The sequence below is a fragment of the Dermochelys coriacea genome, chromosome 10, assembly GCF_009764565.3.
Source record: "Dermochelys coriacea isolate rDerCor1 chromosome 10, rDerCor1.pri.v4, whole genome shotgun sequence".
Lineage (NCBI taxonomy): Eukaryota > Metazoa > Chordata > Testudines > Dermochelyidae > Dermochelys > Dermochelys coriacea.
The window spans coordinates 58,634,527-58,653,351 of record NC_050077.1 but is presented as its reverse complement, the minus strand read 5'-3'; the positions used below and the strand labels follow the sequence as shown (position 1 = coordinate 58,653,351).

The 18,825-nt window shown below is 42.2% G+C and overlaps 1 protein-coding gene across 12 annotated transcripts in view; it reads left to right on the top strand.

Annotated features, from left to right (window-relative positions):
• Positions 1-18,825, top strand: part of MINDY2 (MINDY lysine 48 deubiquitinase 2) — a 104,519-nt gene that overhangs the window by 79,496 nt on the left and 6,198 nt on the right. For 7 of the 12 annotated variants that reach the window (XR_006274654.1, XR_006274655.1, XR_006274656.1 and 4 more), the window contains 2 exons: positions 5,188-5,361; positions 11,707-11,889. Coding sequence is in view for 9 of the 12 variants with exons in the window: in XM_043493602.1 (XP_043349537.1) it covers positions 5,188-5,361; positions 11,707-11,889 (357 nt within the window). In the remaining 3 variants the exon portion in view is untranslated. Of the gene's footprint in view, positions 1-5,187; positions 5,362-11,706; positions 11,937-12,162; positions 12,188-12,506; positions 13,317-18,825 lie in introns of those variants that run through there. The other 5 variants (XM_038419050.2, XM_043493598.1, XM_043493600.1 and 2 more) reach the window with 5 other exon arrangements.

Here is an 18,825-nt window from a genome sequence, read left to right as displayed (position 1 = left end):
CTGGGTTAATGGAAGCATTCTTCTGTCAACCTAGCTGCATCTATAGTAGGGGCTAGGTTGATATAGCTATGGCAGTTGGGAGTGTGGATTTTTTTTACCTAAATTTTACATGGTGACCAGGCTTTAGATGGTATTTAAAATGGTAAAAACTGTCCTTTCTGGGGAAAAGAGAAGTTAGTTGAAATGGGCTGGAGCTATAGTTGTTGAAACCCAATCCCATTTCCTAAAAGACAAAACAAGACAAATACACAAGTGAGGAGAGAAAAGAACAGCAATGATATAAAATGCAGCTGCTGTCTCTGGTGTTGACTCTCACTTGCAACATGACTGCTAGAAAAAAACAGCCACTCTAAGAAATTTGCGCCTGTGTCAGGCTGTTTGGACCGTTGCTTTTAGCTGCCTGTTTCTGATCACAGGCTTACAGTAATGTTGCAAAGCATTCAGTTTTAGCTGGTTAGGCCAGACTCCTCTTAGACAGAAGGCAAAAGGATAGGAAAGAGAAAATATGGGATGGAGAAGGAAAAGGACATGTGAGGGGTTGGGAGTGACAGTCTCTTATCAGGGGATATTTGGGAGTTAGCCAGAGCCAGTGGAGGAGATGATGTCATTTGGGTCCCTCTCTTGGCCAAGTCTGGTCAGGACATCTCTCAGGATCAGGGTAATGAAACCCTGATGATGTCACAGTGGATCCCTGATTCCCAGAAGGCCATGGGAGTAGCAGCCATGATCATGAAGCCTGCTCCTTCCCATTCTTTGTCAGCCAGTCATCACCTGTGATTTCCTCCTGCCCCCAGTTTTTTTTATTTTAAGGACCCCAAAAGGCAGCGATGGGTAGAATAGCTCATCCTCTCATTAGGTCTAATTTCTAGCCCACAATTTTGGTTCACTGATTTAAAATCATTGTAGGAAGGAAAATGCCAAAGAAACCCACCACAGTGGCATTTAATTTCAGAAAAGGGAACAACATTAAAATGAGGACTCTGGTTAAATGGAAATTGAAAAGAACAGTTGCAAGAGTGAAATGCCTGCAAGCTGCATGGGAACTTTTTAAAACACCATACTACAGGATCAAAATATATGTATATCCCAAAGAAAGAAAGAGTAAGAGCTCCAAAAATAACACCACCATGGTTAAACAGAGTAAAAGAGACTGAGACAAAAAGGCATCCTTTAAAAATTGGTAGTCATATCCTTCTCAGGAAAATGGGATTATAAACTCTGGCAAGTCAAGTGTAAAAGTATAAGTAACCAGACCAAAAAAAGAATTTGAAGAGTAACTAGCTAAAACCACAAAAACGAACAGCAATTTTTTTTTAAGTACATCAGAACAGGAAGCCTGCCAAACAATAATGGGGCCACTGTATGATCAAGGAGCAGTCAAGGAAGACAAGGCTGTTAAGCAGAAGCTTTACATCAGTCTTCACTGCAAAGGATGTGAGGGAGAGTCCCATACCTGAGCCATTCTTTTTAGGCAGTAAAACTGAGGAACTGTCCCAGATTGAGATGTCAGTAGAAGAGGTTTTGGAACAAATTAATAAATTAAACAGTAATAAGTCACCAGGACAAGATGTATTCACTCAAGAGTTCTGAAGGATCTCAGATATGAAATTGCAGAACTACTGACTATGGTATGTAACCTATCACTTAAATCAGCGTCTGTACCAGATGACTGGTAGATAGCTAATGTGATGCTGATTTTTAAAAATGGCTCCAGATGCAATTCTGGCAATTACAGGCCGGTAAGCCTAACTTCAGTATTGGGTAAACTGAAACTGTAATAAAGAACAGAATTGTCAGACAAGTAGATGAACAGGATATGTTGGGGAAGAGTCGACAGAGCTTTTGTAAAAGGAAATCATGCTTCACTAATCTATTAGAATTCTTCGCGGGAGGTCAACAAACATAGACAAAGGTGAACCACTGGATATAGTCGACTTGGACTTTCAGAAGGCCTTTGACAAGGTCCCTCACCAAAGGCTCTTAACTAAAGTAAGTAGTCTTGGGATCAGAAGGAAGGATCTTCTCATGCATCAGTAACTAGTTAAAAGATAGGAGACAAAGGCTAGGAATAAATGGTTAGTTTTCACAGGGGGGAGAGGTAAATAGCACAGTCCCCCAAGGATCTGTACTGGCAGCAGTGCTGTTCAACATATTCATAAATGATCTGGAAATAGGGGTAAACAGTGAGGTGGCATAGTTTTCAGACTATACAAAATTACTCAAGATAGTTAAGTCCAAATCTAACTGAGAAGAGTTGCAAACGGTGTCACAAAACTGTGTCACTGGGCAAAAAAATGGCAGATGACATTCAGTGTTGATAAATGCAAAGTAATGCATATTGGAAAACATCATCCCAATTACACATACAAAATGATAAAATAGCTAAATTAGCTATTACTACTCAACATAATGTGCAGCAGCCGTCAAAATAGCTAACAATGTTCGGAACCATTAGGAAAGGGATAGATAGTAAAATAGAGAATATAATCATGTCACTATATAAATTCATGGTGTACCCACATCTTGAGTACTGTGTGCAGTTCTGGTTGCCTCATCTTAAAAAAAAAAAGACATTAGAATTGGAAAAACTATAGAGAAGGGCAACAAAAATTATGAGGAGTATGGAACAGCTTCTGTATGAGGAGAGATTAAAAAGACTGGAAGTGTTCAGCTTGGAATAGAAACAACTGAGGGGGGGGATGTAATAGAGGTCTATAAAATAATGAATGGTGTAGAGGAAGTGAATAAGGAAGTGTTATTTACCCTCTCACTTAACACATGAACCAGAGGTCGCCCACTGAAATTAATAGGCAGCAAATTTAAAACAGATACAAGGAAATAGTTTTTCACACAATGCACGGTCAGCTTGTGGAACTTGTAGCCAGGGCATCTTGTGAGGACCAAAACTGTAACTGGGTTCAAAGAAGAACTAGATAAATTCATGAATGATAAGCCCATCAATGACTACCAGCCAAAATGGTCAGGGACTCAACTCCTGCTCTGGATACCTAAACCTCTGATTGCTGGAAGCTGGAACTGGATGAGAGGGGATGGATTTCTTGATAAATTGCCCAGTTTTGTTAGCTCTTTCTGAAGCATGTGTCAGACAACAGAATACTGGGCTAAATGGACCATTGGTCTGACCCAGTATAGCCATTCTTATGTTCTTATGATTTCTGGTTCCACTCTTCTCTTTTTTACCAGATGTGGTCCTTGAGTTATATCAGTAGGTCTTTTTGTTTGAACTGATTCAGTCTGGCTCCCTTTTGCATCTTTTTCCATTGACATTTATTGATACATGTGACTGGAACATTTTATAAACTTTTTATCCTCTTTCCCACAGTTAAGCTTACAATTAAGGTAAATTTTTAGGCCCAATTATTACAAAAGTGGTCAATGAAATAAAAGTAGAGGAGAGCTAATTTAAAAAAAAAAAAAAGCATTTGTATTACTATTTGTTTCAAAATGGGTATTCGTATTTAAATCTTCCCTTGCTTCCAATTCCATAATTGTGCGGGTACATTTACAGTCACAGAAATGAATACCCATATTTGTGTAGAATTATTGTGATTGAATGCACAGTGGTGACGAGTATGCAAAGGACCCTTTAAATAATTAACTGACCATTTGATACACAGTTATGAAATCTGAGAGTGGGAGAACCATCTGTGTTGTTACTTCTACTTAGATCAGTTCCCAAGAAAAAGATTAATGAGGTTTTTGGTTAACCTTAACAATGGATAAATAAAACGTTTAAATTTAATTATTGGAGGTGTCTAAGAGCTGGTTAATAGTTTATAGTTATAAATTTCTGTATGCTGGCATAAATTTCCCACTGTGCAACCCTATTTTTACTTCATGCTGCTGCACAACGCTTTTTCAGCTACTAGGTGTCACTTCCTAACAAAAGTGAAGACTAGATGTGATCAAACTGGCTATGTAAGATTAAGCTGATATGATGGATAAGGGAAGCACTGTATCTTTTAGCAGAATTGTTTATCTGGCCTTTGCAAAAGCACATTTTGCAATCTCAGGCCATATTGAGTCCATTGCTGGCCCTGAATTCTCAGCTGACAGCTATGGTATATTTTTGGCTTGTTGGCTGTAACTGTTCTCCTTTGAGAGAAAGAATGATTGTAAAGTAAAGGTACATGATTGGAGTTCAGGACATCTGGGATCGATTCCAGGATCTGTGACAGTCTTCCTTTATGACTTGGGGCAAGTCAGTTAACCGCTCTGTGCTTAAATTCTCTATGTGTGGAATGGACATATTACTTGCATCCCACTTATAGTCTGGTCTGGTTAGGCTGTAAACTTATTGGGGCAGGGATTGTCTCTTCTTGTGCATTTGTACAGCTCTTAGCACACTGATTCCAATTTTGGTGGGGCCTCTAATACTGCCATAATAGAAATAATATATAATCTGATGTAGACAGTGTCACAGTGAGCTATGGCTTTATAATGTGAAGGCTAGAAAGCTGAAGTAAGCTCTACTTGGGGCACCACTGAAGAGGACTTGAAAGCTTCAGCTACTGCTGAAGTTAGCAGCTCCCCTTGAGTTGGAGAGCTCATAACAAAAGTGCTCCATGAACTGCACTGGCTGCCTGTTTGCTTTTGGGTGCAGTTCAAAGCATTAGCATCTATAAACCTAATAATGGTCTGAGACCCATTTATTGGAAGATCCTCTCGTGTCTCCAAGTCCTGCCATGGGAGTTAAAATCTGTTGGGTTTTGGGTTTTTTTCTGTCCTGGGATTTACATTGCTGGTAGCCAGGTATTCCCAGCAAAGGGCCCACACCTTGGAACCTGTTCCATCAAGTAGTTTGAGACCCCAAGTTGGTGTTGGGGGACAATACTATAAGACCACGTTTTATGTTTATTGTAATAGGAAATGGGAACTTTAGTTAATATTCAGGGTTTTATTCTCCTGTGATGGATTCTTTGTATTGCTGTAGGTTGCCAGTGTGCCTTGGAAATGAGCACTAATATAAATCTCAATATTCCGTACTGATAACAGAAGTATACAAATAGTTTTAAATCTGAAACATGGGCATAAATCTAAATTATCCTCAATCGGTTTACTGAATCATGGAGATTCAGTTAGCAGGAATAATAAGTAAATGTTTCAGACTGTAAAGATCTACTTTTATTCCTCTTATAGATTCTATCCTTATATCCTTCCATTTAGGGTCAGCTTTATCTGCTGGTGACAGACCAGGGTTTTCTTACAGAAGAGAAAGTTGTCTGGGAAAGTTTACATAATGTAGATGGTGATGGAAATTTCTGTGACTCTGAATTCCACCTTCGGCCTCCATCAGACCCAGAAACTGTATATAGAGGGCAGCAGGATCAAATTGATCAGGTAAATCTATTGCATTTCTCCAGCTTTTGTAGGGTGGGATTTTCCAAAGTTGTCCCATTGAAGTCAATGGAAGTTCTACCACTGACTTCAATGGGATCAGAGTAAGGCTGATACTGATTGTTTTTGAAAATTGCTCTCTAGAAAAAATGAACCCATTTTCCAAAGTTTGTGCTGTTGCCTCTTCACATGGGTATTTCTTAGCATATTTTGTTCAGGTACCAGAAGTCAGATTTGACATGTTAAGGAATTAATATACATTTTTTAAAAAAAAAACATACTATGGAATTTTCACTTCTTTGGATGCTTGTCCATATAGACATTCCACTCATAGTGTGCATATGCCTCAAGAGCTCAAGATTGGAGACTTTTTGGCCAGCAGTATCCATACATGCATATGCCCCTGCCAATCCTCATGCTCTGCAGTGAGGGCATATAAAGGAGAAGCTAATCTGCCACCACTCAATTCTTCTCATATCCTTTCAGCTTAGAAATGAAGCCCTGATTGTCTGAGAGACTGCCAGCCATTTTCTATGAGTATAGTTCAAGCTCTGATTTCACAGTTTATATAGTCATAGCTTAGTCCATTAATAGATATAGTTACCGGATTGTCTGTTGCTATTGTTAGTTCTTTAGGAATTAATCATCAACAACATGGTATCATCCGGTTCTCTTGGATTGAAATACTGCCCCTTGTGAGGGAACTGTCACAGTCTCAGATTAACATTCAGAAGTGCTTTGATTGTCTGAAAGAATTGTACATTCCCAGTAAATGGGCAATTTATAAGTCTTTTAGTTCTAAGGCCAGGGAAGACAGGGAGGCTGGTTTTCAGGTCTTCCTCATGACTTCAGAGCCCCAAAGTACAGCCTGCGAGAGCCCAATTACTGCCCAACTTCCAGGCCATGAGGTCTATGTCCTCAGACAGCCCACAAGGCTCCAGGAGTCCGAGAAGCAGAACACCTACCAAGGCTTTGTCTAAAACCTGGCCACAGCACCTAACATCTGCTGAACCGACTTGGCCCAAAACGATTCCTGCCAAAGCTCAGTCTCATGCTGATTCTGACTGGATGGCACCAAAGCACCCCGCACAGAAAACTCTGCATTCACAAAAGAACTTGTTTAATCCTAGTACCATCTACCTAATACTCTATAGATGCATTGTGAAATGGCCCCAGCACTGATACTCCTGGCCGCAGGACCAAGCTGACCTAGACCACACACCAAGGGCCTCTCCTGTTCCATAATGGAGAATGTAAAATATGCTGAGAAATCCACAACACCTTTGCTGAAGGCACCATATAAGTACTAAGCACCAGTTGATCTCCAGATACAACAGGACCTACAATCTCCCTTACTGTTTGTAGTGTTGTTGTAGCCATGTTGGTCCAGGATATGAGAGCAACATGGTGGGTGAAGTAATATCTTTTATTGGACCAACTTCTGGTGGTGGAAGAGACAAGCTTTTGAGCTTCAGAGCTCTTCTTCAGCTCTGTGAAGCTTGAAAGCTTGTTTCTTCCAGAAACGGAAATTGGTCCAATAAAAGATACTACCTCATCTCCCTTATTGTTGGCTTCAGCATAACAGTCAGCACCGACTCTACTAACTGGTGTGGCACTATCTGTTCCTAACGCACAGGGAGCCACAGCACCATCCATGTCAACACCATCCATTAATCAGCATTTTCCTTTCTTCTTATCTTCAGAGTCAAAGGGTTAGGAAGATCCATACCAGTAGCATCTTTACTTGCCTCAAACCTCGATGTTTGATAGAGTCCAAACACTCTTCATGGGAAAAATACTGGGACCTTTAAAATCCTGACCCATGGTTCCCTATCTCCTGGCCATCAGGCTCATACCAACCAATTCCCATGTGGCCTTGTTGGGAACCCTGGTCTGCTCAGTCCAATTTTAGCCAGACGGACCAACACCGCTGCCAGGAGATTGTTTCACCCACAATATCAGTCCCACAGGCCATCCACTTCCTGGTTCTTCTTCAATCGCAGGTAGAACAGGAAGTTATGGAAGAACAGGAGTCAGAGGGAAGCCTGCCAGCTCCGGTGGCCCCGTTCTTTGTCTCCTGATGAGGTTGTAGTGCCACCAGTGGCCTCATAATTGGACAATTATATCTGAGGTCCTTCAAATCCCTATTCAGGAGGTCCAGAAGCAGACTCATAAATTAGTGGACATTCCCCTTGCTGCTTTGGTAGGAAAAAAAGCCCTCCCTGTCAACAAAGCTATCACGGACACAGCCAAAACAGTGTGGCAAATGCATACTTCAGCACCCCATTGCTTTCTTAGGGCAGATAGAAAATATCAAGTGCCTCTCAAGAGTGCAGAATTCTTTTACAGACATCTTCCTCTGTAGTCACAGTAATGAAGGAAAGAGCAAAACAACTCGTTCACACCAAAAGGAGGACTAACCAAAGAGATTAGATAAATTTGCCCAGAAAGCCTACTCTTTGGCAAGCCTACAGTTCTATGTGGCCAATTACACTAGGTCATATTAGCCAGTTATGACTTCTGATACATGAGAGACTGCATGCCTTTGCAGATAAACTGCCAAATGAAACTTGCAAAGAATTTGTCATTAGTCAACAAGGGCCAGCAAATGGCCAATACGCGTAAGCGAGGCTCACTGGATATGGTGGAAACAACGACCAAATTCATGGTGATGGTGGTTGTTATGCAACAGGCATTCTGGCTTCAGGGCACTAGAGTACAAACTACATCTGTGGCATCACTGTGAAAATTTTCCCATATCAGTCATCTGTAAAGCATCTATTTGGGCATCAGTACACATCATCATAAAGCACTACACCCTCCCTGAGTCTTCTAGATCTGATGCTGTATTTGGTAAAGCAGTTCTTCACTTATTGTTTAACTAACCATTCTAAGCTCCCATTGCTGCTTGGGAGTCACTATCAGTGGAAAGTGTATTTGGATAAACACTTGAAGGAGAATGGCAAGTTACTTACCAGGTGCAGTAAATGGAGTTTTTTGAGATGTGTTGACCATATGCACGTTCCATATCCCATCCTTCCATTCCATCTGTCTTCGAGTTGTCTTTGGGGATTCTGCAGTGGGAAGTGCTGATGCACATTGCCCTTAAATGCCCTCACTGCAGAGCACAAGGAATGGGCGGGTGCATGCATGCCATATGGATAGTGTGAGCCAAAAAGTCTCCAATCTCAAACTCTCTAGGTGCATGTACACTATGAATGGAATGTCAACACATCTCAAAGAACTCCAGTTACTGTACATAGTAACTTACCATGACTAATAAATTACTGTCATCCTATTAGTAAAAACTTAGTAGCTTATGCTAGTTTATGAAAGCTACAATATCTAGCCAACTTCAGATTTATTCTGTAAGTATTTAAATTCTACATGTTGTTGGTAATTTACCTTAAAAGCATGGGTTATCCTGTCTGTAAGGGTTCATAAATTAGAGAATAGTAGTACAGTACATAATTGTGTTTTGATATACATTATTTCAGATCTCACTGTCATCACTGAACTTTGCTTTTTGATGTCAATTCTGCAGAATGGAATACAAAAACAGTAGTGTTCATAGATTCTAGTTTGTTTGTCTTATATTAGCTTCTAGAGGCCTCATCCAAGAGGACCCATTGTGATAGGCTGGGTAGAAACGTACAGCAAGAGACAGTTTCTGCCTCAAAGAACTTACATTCTACATAGACAAAACCAATTAATGAGTTCTTAAAGTGTATTTGAGAAGCATTTTTACATATTTTAAAAAGCTTAAAATATGTGAAGGCAGATGCTTTTAATAAATTTAAGCACTTCAGTTAAAATTTGAGATAATTCCCCATATTAACATGTCCCAATGTACATGTGTAGGTTTTGATAAGTTTCTGATAATATAAATCAAGACTTAATCTTATTCCCTGCAAATACATGAGTGAAATTTAGAAAATTTAGAAACATGAGAAAAATTTAGGAGCCACCATCATACCACAATTAGGTATGAGCAGAGACTAGCCCAAACAGATGTCTGTAATTGAGCTGATTTATCTGAAATTAATGTTATCAGATTTAATTTGTTTGGAGCTGTTGAAATAATGCAAAAAACCAACAACCATGGTATATCGAAATTAAACGTTAAAAAGCTGGCATATCAATTTTTCTGCTAGGGTAATGTAAAGTGCTACATTCTGGGGAAAATACGCTTGAGAATAAATTTGGAATGATGACTCTGTACTGGCATTTGTTGGAATTGAACACTTCAGTGCAACCCCAAAAATTCAATGGGTTGGATTCTCAACTGTGATTTTTATGACTCAAAACAGCCATAAAGCCAGCAGTGATGAGAACTTAGGATTCTCCTTGGATAAGGGGAATCCCCAAGTAGCGTAGAGCTGGTATAGTAGCCTTTTATGGCTAGCTCCCAGTGCAAGGGGCATTTCTGAGTGAAAGAGAGATGGCTGGGGCATCTTCACTTGCTGGAAATCCATGGCTGCCACGGCACCTTGATGCTGTGAACAACTGTACAAAAGTTAGCTATAAATCTGTATGTACACTTAGTTCTTGACAAGCTAGGGTGAAGATCTAATTCTCGCAATCCTGCTGTGCATTATTTCTGTGGAACCTGCTTCCACATAAAAGAAAAGGAAAGGAAAGGATTCAGAGTAGCAGCCGTGTTAGTCTGTATTCGCAAAAAGAAAAGGAGTACTTGTGGCACCTTAGAGACTAACTATAAAAGTTCCCTAGCGTGTTTAATGTACTCGTGTTTTAAAGCTCTGAACTGGAAGACTGTAATACCTCTCTTTCTTCTATTGATCAAGAAGAAATTCCATTTTATTTTGCTATTACTACTACTATTTTATTTGGCTGAAAGGTGTTTTCCCATGACAGCTGCCTCATAGCAGATCAAATGAAAACTAAATTCAATACAAATAATAACTGATAGCTGCAAAAAATTCTGTTATTCTTAGGTGGTACAATACAGTACAATTCTGGATGACATATCTTCATAGTAATGGAATATTTTTGTTTGATCCAGTATAACTATTAAAGTGCAGCTTTTGAAGAATTCCTTTGCAAAAGTTACAGTATTGTACAGTAGCCCTACAATCAGAAGTAGCTAATTTAAATAGTGACAAAACATTCTCTTACTTAAATTCAAAATCTTTGCTCTCCTCTGATATAAAATTAAATGACAGAGGGACACTTATCCAAAAATGTGTGTACTTTTTGGGAAGGTCATAACCTTTTCTTCTTTAAGGAGGTTGTGTAGATGTGGAAGGGGTGGGGAAGCAGTATTCACAATAAACAGATGGTCTGTGCATTCAGTAGTAACCCTGAGTCAAAGCACAGATTTTGCACTGGAGATCATCTGTCTCCCTGCAGTCCCCTGAGACTTATCATCCTCTCCCCAAGTACTGGTAGTGCCTGGGTTCTGTTTTTCTTATGTCACCAATCGCATAGTGTAAGCTAATGCTCCTTGAAAAGACATTTACTAATGTTACTGTGTGCAGTGGAAGGGGAAATGTGCTGCATAAAGCAGCTGATTCCTGCTTCTGTCCCTCTCTGGCTTCACATTAAACTGAATTTCCATGTGGTTCTCTGAGGAGAAAGATATGAGTACTGTATATGGTAATTAGGTTAGGGGAAAGAGATGTTACTGCACTTGTCCATGCCCCCATACATAGTTTTTCTGATGGATTTCTGCAGTTTTGCTCTCTTCTGTTCTTGGTCTAAAGTGGTTTTGTAAAGCAGTATGAATATTTCTGAAAGGGTAAAATCACTAGTTCACATAACTTTAGCACTTTGTCAGTGTGGAACTTCATTCTCTTACGTGCTTAAAATTTAAGCGAGTATTAACATCACTGAGTAATGATGGTCTATAAATCATAATCCCTCAGCTAGATTTTCAGAGCAATCCCTTCCCCCCAAAGTCAGGATGAAGATTTTTGGTGGAGAATAGCTTGCTCATAGTGGTTTAATGGAACATTTATAAAAAAGGTAGGTGATAATATAAGGAATTTAAAAAGTAAGCCCATATGTAAACAAAGTTTTTTATATAAATGTTTGTTTACATATGGATAAATATTTAAAAAAAGTTATGCTGTAGATATACTGCAGTACAGAACAGAGTCAGAGGAGGTATACAGGTGCTCCTATCACAATTCTTTCCTTGATCTGACTTCATATGGAAGCTTTAACCAGCACTTCTAAGTGGCCATTCAACATAATAAACCAACCAGGAAGCATAAATATTTAATCCTGGAGCTCTCATTTTTAGAGGTTCATGGAATTCCTGTTACAACTTTGGCTCATCATTAGGGTAGTAGAAGAGTGTTTACTAATAATGAGTTTACTTCTTAGGACTATCTGATGGCATTGTCTTTACAACAAGAGCAGCAGAGCCAAGATATCGATTGGGAGCAGATCCCAGAAGGAATCAGTGATCTAGAGCTAGCAAAGAAGCTGCAGGAAGAGGAGGATAGGCGGGCTTCTCAGTACTATCAGGAACAAGAACAAGCAGCTGCAGCTGCTGCTCAGGTCCAGGTAAGAGCATATTCTATGGTTAGAGTACAGTTACTAGCTTTATTTAGGTTTCAGAGTAGCAGCCGTGTTAGTCTGTATTCGCAAAAAGAAAAGGAGTACTTGTGGCACCTTAGAGACTAACAAATTTATTAGAGCATAAGCTTTCGTGAGCTACAGCTCACTTCATCGGATGCATCCAATGAAGTGAGCTGTAGCTCACGAAAGCTTATGCTCTAATAAATTTGTTAGTCTCTAAGGTGCCACAAGTACTCCTTTTCTTTTAGCTTTATTTAGTTTGTGGTAACGTCATTAAAACACAATTTCTTACTACTGTGAGTGTTTTACATCAATGACAAGTTTCATTCAGTATGAAAAGGATACTGTCTGTTTGATTTCCTTCCATAGCATCTTACTTTACCTCAGATTTTATTTAATCTTTTTGCTTCAGTGACAGTTACATAGGCAGCATTATCATAGCAATGTTCATAGAACTTGCTCTAGATGTGTAACACTAATACCACTAACACTCTGTACAATGAGTGAATATGATGATTGCACAACAAACTTTAGGAAAAATCTTACACCAAGATTTTGCTAAGACTGTTAAATAGGGATGCTGATAAGAGTTAAAATTGTAGTTACAGAAATTGCATTGAAACAGAAGTAGCACCGTGCAGCGTTTCAGCCATCTTTGGATGAAGAGAAAACTGATCAGGATTTTTTTAATAAGACAATCCTATGAAAAGCTGAAACATGTATCTTTTGGATTTTGAATTTTTGTATACTGATTAGCTTGCAGAGTTGGGTTTTCATTATTCAGCTATTAGTAGCTACAGCAAAATGAGTTTTTAACATCTTATTCCTCTCCTACATCATGACTAGAAATGTCACTGAATGCAGTTCTGCTTGTCTCACTGTCCCTAAATAATCCCATTTTCAGTTTTGCATACCTGTTTTGTACACAGCTAATTGTATCTGACTTGTGAAACTAAACCAACTAAAAAGCTGCATAAAATCACATTTATCCAACTTGCATTTAATCAGTAAGTTCTTATTCATATCTGTTTATTCCTCATAATGAAACATTTTCATTGTTACTTTCCCAGTCAATGTGAGGCAGCAAATGCAAAACTTATCCCTGTGTATGAGTGAATCATAAAAGCCGAAAAAAGTCTGTCTCAAATGTATTCATTAGACTGCAGAACTGACAAAGAGGACAGAAAACTCAAAATTGACTGAAGCCCTCTCATTCAGAAGAAAAAAAAAAGTAGCACACAGAGAGGGAGAGCATTTTCCAGCATTTTGAGGGTGCTGCTTGTTAACTCAGTGATCATAGCCTGTGCAATAGATGTCTTGGCATTTGGTGTCAAAAAAACCTCTGCCTTTATCCTGTTTGTTTAGTCCAGTGATTTTCAAATTGTGGATCACGACCCAATACTGGGTTGCGGAATGTAAGGCACTGGGTTGTGGCAGCTTTGGTCAGCATTGTTGACTGGGCCATTAAAAGTCTCATCGGCAGTGCGGCCTGGCTAAGGCAGGCTAGTCCCTACCTCTTCTGACATCGCACTGCACCCCAGAATGGCTAGCAGCAGGTCTGGCTCCTAGGTGGGGGGGACCACGAGGCTCCACGCGCTGACCCCACCCAGAGTGCCAGCTCTGCACTCCCATTGGCCAGTTCCCAGCCAATGGGAGCTGGAGGCAGTGCCTGCGGGCAAGAGTCGCGCGGAGCCACTTGCGTACCTCCACCTAAGAGCTGGACCTGATGCTGGCCGCTTCCAGGGCACAGCACGGTCCATGGTGCACCCCCACTGCGCCACTGACAGGGAGCTGCCCAGGCTAAGCCCATGCACCAATCCCTGAGCCTCCCAAAACCCAGAGCCCCTTCCTGCACCCCAAATTCCTCATCCCTGGCCCCACCCCAGAACCTACACCTCCATCCCAGAGCCCTGACCCTCTCCTACGCCCCAACCTCCTGTCCCAGCCCAAAGCCCCCTCCCACATCCTGAACCCCTTATTCCCGGCCTCACCCCTGCACCTCAACCCTCTGCCCCAGCTCTGAGCCCTTTCCAAACTCCTCATCCCCAGCTCCGTTGAATCATGGGCATCAACAATTTTCTTCAACTGTGTTGCCAGAAATCTTTTTTGAAAACCGTGGATTTAGTCCACTGTAATTACTGAATTGTCAGAGGAGATATCCTCAAGTTATCTGTTAAATAATATGCAACTATGCTACTTTCCCACAAACCACATTATAGGAGTTTGTGCTTTTGCATTATATTATGTAATACTTTAGTTGTAGGAGATTTGGTAATTGCTTTTATTCTGTTCTTTTAATTTTATGTCAAAATATCAAATTAGCGGTAGACGACAATAGAATTTGCAGTCCAGGTCCTCTTAGGTTGTTTTGTCAATGTAAATAATTATGTTCAAGGCACCTTGTTTAATGTGATTTATATTCATCTATATAAATTGTCACCTAACTGAATTTTTTTAATTGCCCTTCCTGATTCTAAAATCATTTAAAAAAAAAGCACATTTTTAGTTGCGAAAAATATTCAAAAATTGAAAGTAAACTACACAGTGATGTCTGACTGAGTCTGCAGACAGACAGGAACAATAACTCAGAAGTGTGAACTGCACCCATTAATCTAAACAGGATGTTAACACTGAAACACAATTATGATAAATAAATAACACTGTTACGCTGCTCATCGTTTTAGCAGAAACATCAAACTACTGTGTTTATCTCTCACTGTTGGATGCAGCTACAGTTATTTGGTCAAGATGTGAAGGGATTAGCTAGCTGCAATAGAGTTGCTAGGATGGGGAAGAAGAAATCCATGTGCCTGCTCTCCCAAATGTAAAGTCACCTCTGTCCCTTCCCATAGTTGGCTCCTTAGGGCTTGAAGTACCAAAAACATTCACTATCTCTTGATTATCAAAAACTAAATTGATCTCTTATGGCTTCGTTGTTGCCAAAAGTCCCAGATTTTCCATAATTAGTAGTCAAAACCCAGCATATTCACTCTGCAGCTTCGAAAATGTAGTTTGTCTTTGATTTTAAAAAAGAAAACTGAAAAATCTAGAGCACAGTGAAATTGGGGGGGGGTAATTATAAACTAAATTAAATTTATTAATAAAATAAATTATACAAATGATATGGGACTGATTGAACTGATCTGGAACAGGGTCGCATAATAGGAAGAGTGCTTGGAGCTCAGTACTACACATTATTTAGGTCTGTATAAGACAGATGGGACTTTGATTGTATTTCAGTTGGGCTGTGGGAATCTCTTTCTCACTAAAAATAATTAATTCTGCATGTTAGTTTTAACGGACCTCAAACTGAGGGCTTGGCTACACTTGAAAGTTAGCGCGCATTAAAGGAGCCCCGTGCTGACTAGCTCGCTACCCGTCCAAGGCACGTAGAGCACTCTGACTCTGTGGCTAGAGTGCTCCTGGTACTCCGCCTTGCGAGTGGAATAATGTTTGGTGCGCCCCTGCTGGAGCGCCGCAGCGCCAGTGTGGATGCCCTGGTTTGTTAGTGCGCTCTGATCGGCCTCCAGAAGTGTCCCACAATGCCTGTTCTAGCCACTCTGGTCATCACTTTGAACTCTACTGCCCTGCCCTCAGGTGACCAATGGTCAGACCCGCCCTTTAAATTCTCTGGAAATTTTGAAAATCCCCTTCCTGTTTGCTCAGCCAGGCGTGGAGTGCTCTCAGTGCATCTTTCCAGGTGACCATGCCTCCACCCGCCAGGCGATCCCCAGTATGGAGCAATGGCAAGGTGCTGGACCTCATCAGTGTTTGAGGGGAGGAAGCTGTCTAGTCCCAGCTGCGCTCCAGCCATAGGAATTATGATGCCTTCGGGCAGATATCAAGGGACATGATGCAAAGGGGCCATGACGGGGATGCACTGCAGTGCAGGGTTAAAGTGAAGGAGCTACGGAATGCCTACCACGAAGCCCGTGAGGCAAACAGCTGCTTCGGTGCTGCCCCTGCGACCTGCCGTTTCTACAAAGAGCTGGACGCAGTACTTCGGGGCAACCCCACCTCCACTCTGAGTACCACCATGGACACTTCGGAGCCCAGTTCAACAAGGCAGGAGGAGGAACAAAGCGGGAGTGAGGGTGCTGAGGCGGAGGAAGACACCCTGGAATCCCTAGATACATGCAGCCAGGAGCTGTTCTCAAGCCAGGAGGAAGGTGGCCAGTCACAGCGGCCAGTGCTTGGGGAAGGACAAACACCAGAGGAGGTTCCCGGTGAGCGGCTTTTATTTTGGGAAGGAAGTTATTCAGTGCAGGCTCTTGGGGCGAGGCGGGTTAGGGCTTAAGATGCCTAGATGCGGAATCGGGCATTGATGTGCTCTTTCACATCGCGGCAATCGGCCTCAGTGATCTCTTCAAAGGTCTCATCCAGAACTTGGGCAATGCGCTTGCGCAGGTTTCTCGGGAGAGCCACTGTGGTCCTTGTCCCAGTAAGGCTAACTTGTCAGTACCACTGTGCCATGTGGGGCGGGGGGACCACTGCTGCACACAGGCAAGCTGCATATGGGCCAGGGCAGAAGCCGCGTTGCAGTAGAAGACCCTCCCTTGCTTCCCAGGTCACCCTCAGCAGCGAGATATCTTCCAGGACAAACTCCTGTGGAAAATGTGGGGACAGTGTTCAGTATGGGGCCCCCTGCCGCTATTGGCTCTCCCCAAGGCACAGAAACCCAGAGGACAGTACAGCCGTGAAACAATCAGTCATGCTTGACCCTATGCTTACCATTTTGGGGCTCCCGTGGGTTATATGCACTCACTTTGGGATGGGCAAATTATGCTATTGTGTAGGCTGTGCTTGCCCTTAAGTACAAGGGAATCATTGCTCTGTCTGGTGTGAACAATGCTGCCTCTGTTAAGTGTTGCATTTTGCCTTACAGATGCAACGTTGAGATCTCAGCCATCCGTTTTATCACCGGCCGAAAGACTCCAAAGAATCAGAAAGAGGCCACATAGAAGCAAGGAAGACCTGTTGCATGAAGTAATGCAGCATTCAAGTAATGAAAATCAGAAAGTGCAGGAGTGGCGGGACAGTGAAAGGAGGATCTGCCAGCAGAATGAGGAGCGCCAGCACAAAAGCACGTTGCTCCAGCAGCAAAGCACGGATTGGTTGATAAGCATAATGGAGCGCCAAGCGGACTCTATCCAGGCTCTCGTAGCCATGCAAGCAGAGCACTACCGAGCCCGCCCCCTCTGCAGCCCTTGTCCCAAAACTCTTTCCCTTATGCCCCCATGTCACATCCAACCCACTATCCCCAATATCCAAGTTCTTACCGCAACCAGCTGCCTCCAACACCTGTAGCTTCATCACCCAGCCTTGAAAACTATGACCTTTACCCACTGCACTCAACCCCCATCACAATGCAGTATAGCCATCCTGAAGTGCAGCACTCATTGCACAGCACTCCAGACAGGAAGGCTGAGTATAACAGGACATATGCAAATCTGTGATTGTACCATTCCCCACCCCACGCCCTTGCCCTTTCTGTTTCTCAAGCAGGTGTGTTTCTTTTCAATAAATGGAATTTTTGGCATTGAAAACATACTTTATTATTGTATAAAATAAAAGATACCTTAGCCCAGGAAAGAAACAGGCACTGCAAGTCAGTGTAGCAAACAGATTCCTAACAACATTGGAACCACTGCACTTCATTCCCATGCAGGGCACCAGACATTACTGGTAGCTTTCAGCCTCAAATTGATCCCTCAAGGCATCCCTAATTCTTGCAGCCCTGCGATGGGCCCCTCTAATAGCCCTGCTCTCTGGCTGTTCAAATTCAGCCTCCAGGTGTTGAACTTCCGAGTTCCATGCCTGAGTGAATCGTTCATACTTCCCTTCACAAATATTATGGAAGGTACAGCACGCAGATATAACCACAGGGATGCTGTCATCAGCCAGGTCCAGCTTCCCATAGAGAGAGTGCCAGTGGCCCTTTAAACGGCCAAAAGCACACTCCAGAGTCATTCTGCACCGGCTCTGCCTGTTGCTGAACCGCTCCTTGCTGCTGTCAAGGCTCCCTGTGTAGGGTTTCATGAGCCATGGCATTAAAGGGTAAGCAGGGTCTCCAAGGATCATAATGGGCATTTCGACTTCCCCTACGGTGATCTTCTGGTCTGGGAAAAAAGTTCCGGCTTGCAGCTTTCTGAACAGGCCAGTGTTCTGAAAGATGCATGCATCATGCACCTTTCCGGGCCAGCCTGCGTTAATGTCAATGAAACGCCTCTTGTGATCCACAAGTGCCTGGAGAACCATAGAGAAATACCCCTTCTGATTAAAGTACTCAGAGGCTAGGTGGGCTGGTGCCAGAATTGGAATATGTGTCCCCCCATCGCCCCTCCGCAGTTAGGGAAACCCATTTGTGCAAAGCCATCCACAATATCATGCACGTTACCCAGAGTCACGGTTCTTCTGAGCAGGATGCGATTAATGGTCCTGCAAACTTGCATCAACACGATTCCAACGGTCGACTTTCCCACTCCAAACTGGTTAGCGACTGATCGGTAGCTGTCTGGAGTTGCCAGCTGCCAGATTGCAATAGTCACATGCTTCTCCACCGTCTGGGCAGCTCTCAATCTCATGTCCTTGCACCACAGGGTGGGGGCGAGCTCCTCACACAGTTCCAAGAAAAAGTTGCTTTTCTCATCCGAAAGTTCTGCAGCCACTGCTCGTCATCCCAGACTTGCATGACAATGTGATCCCACCACTCAGTGCTTGTTTCCTGAGCCCAAAAGTGGCATTCCATGGTGGAGAGCATGTCCGTGAATGCCACAAGCAAACTCGTGTCATATGCGTTATTCGAGTCGATATCCTCTTTGGAGCCCTCACTGTCACTTTGGATCATAAGAAATAACTCGACTGCCAAACGTGACGTGCTGGCGAGACTCGTCAGCATACTCTTCAGCAGTTCGGGCTCCA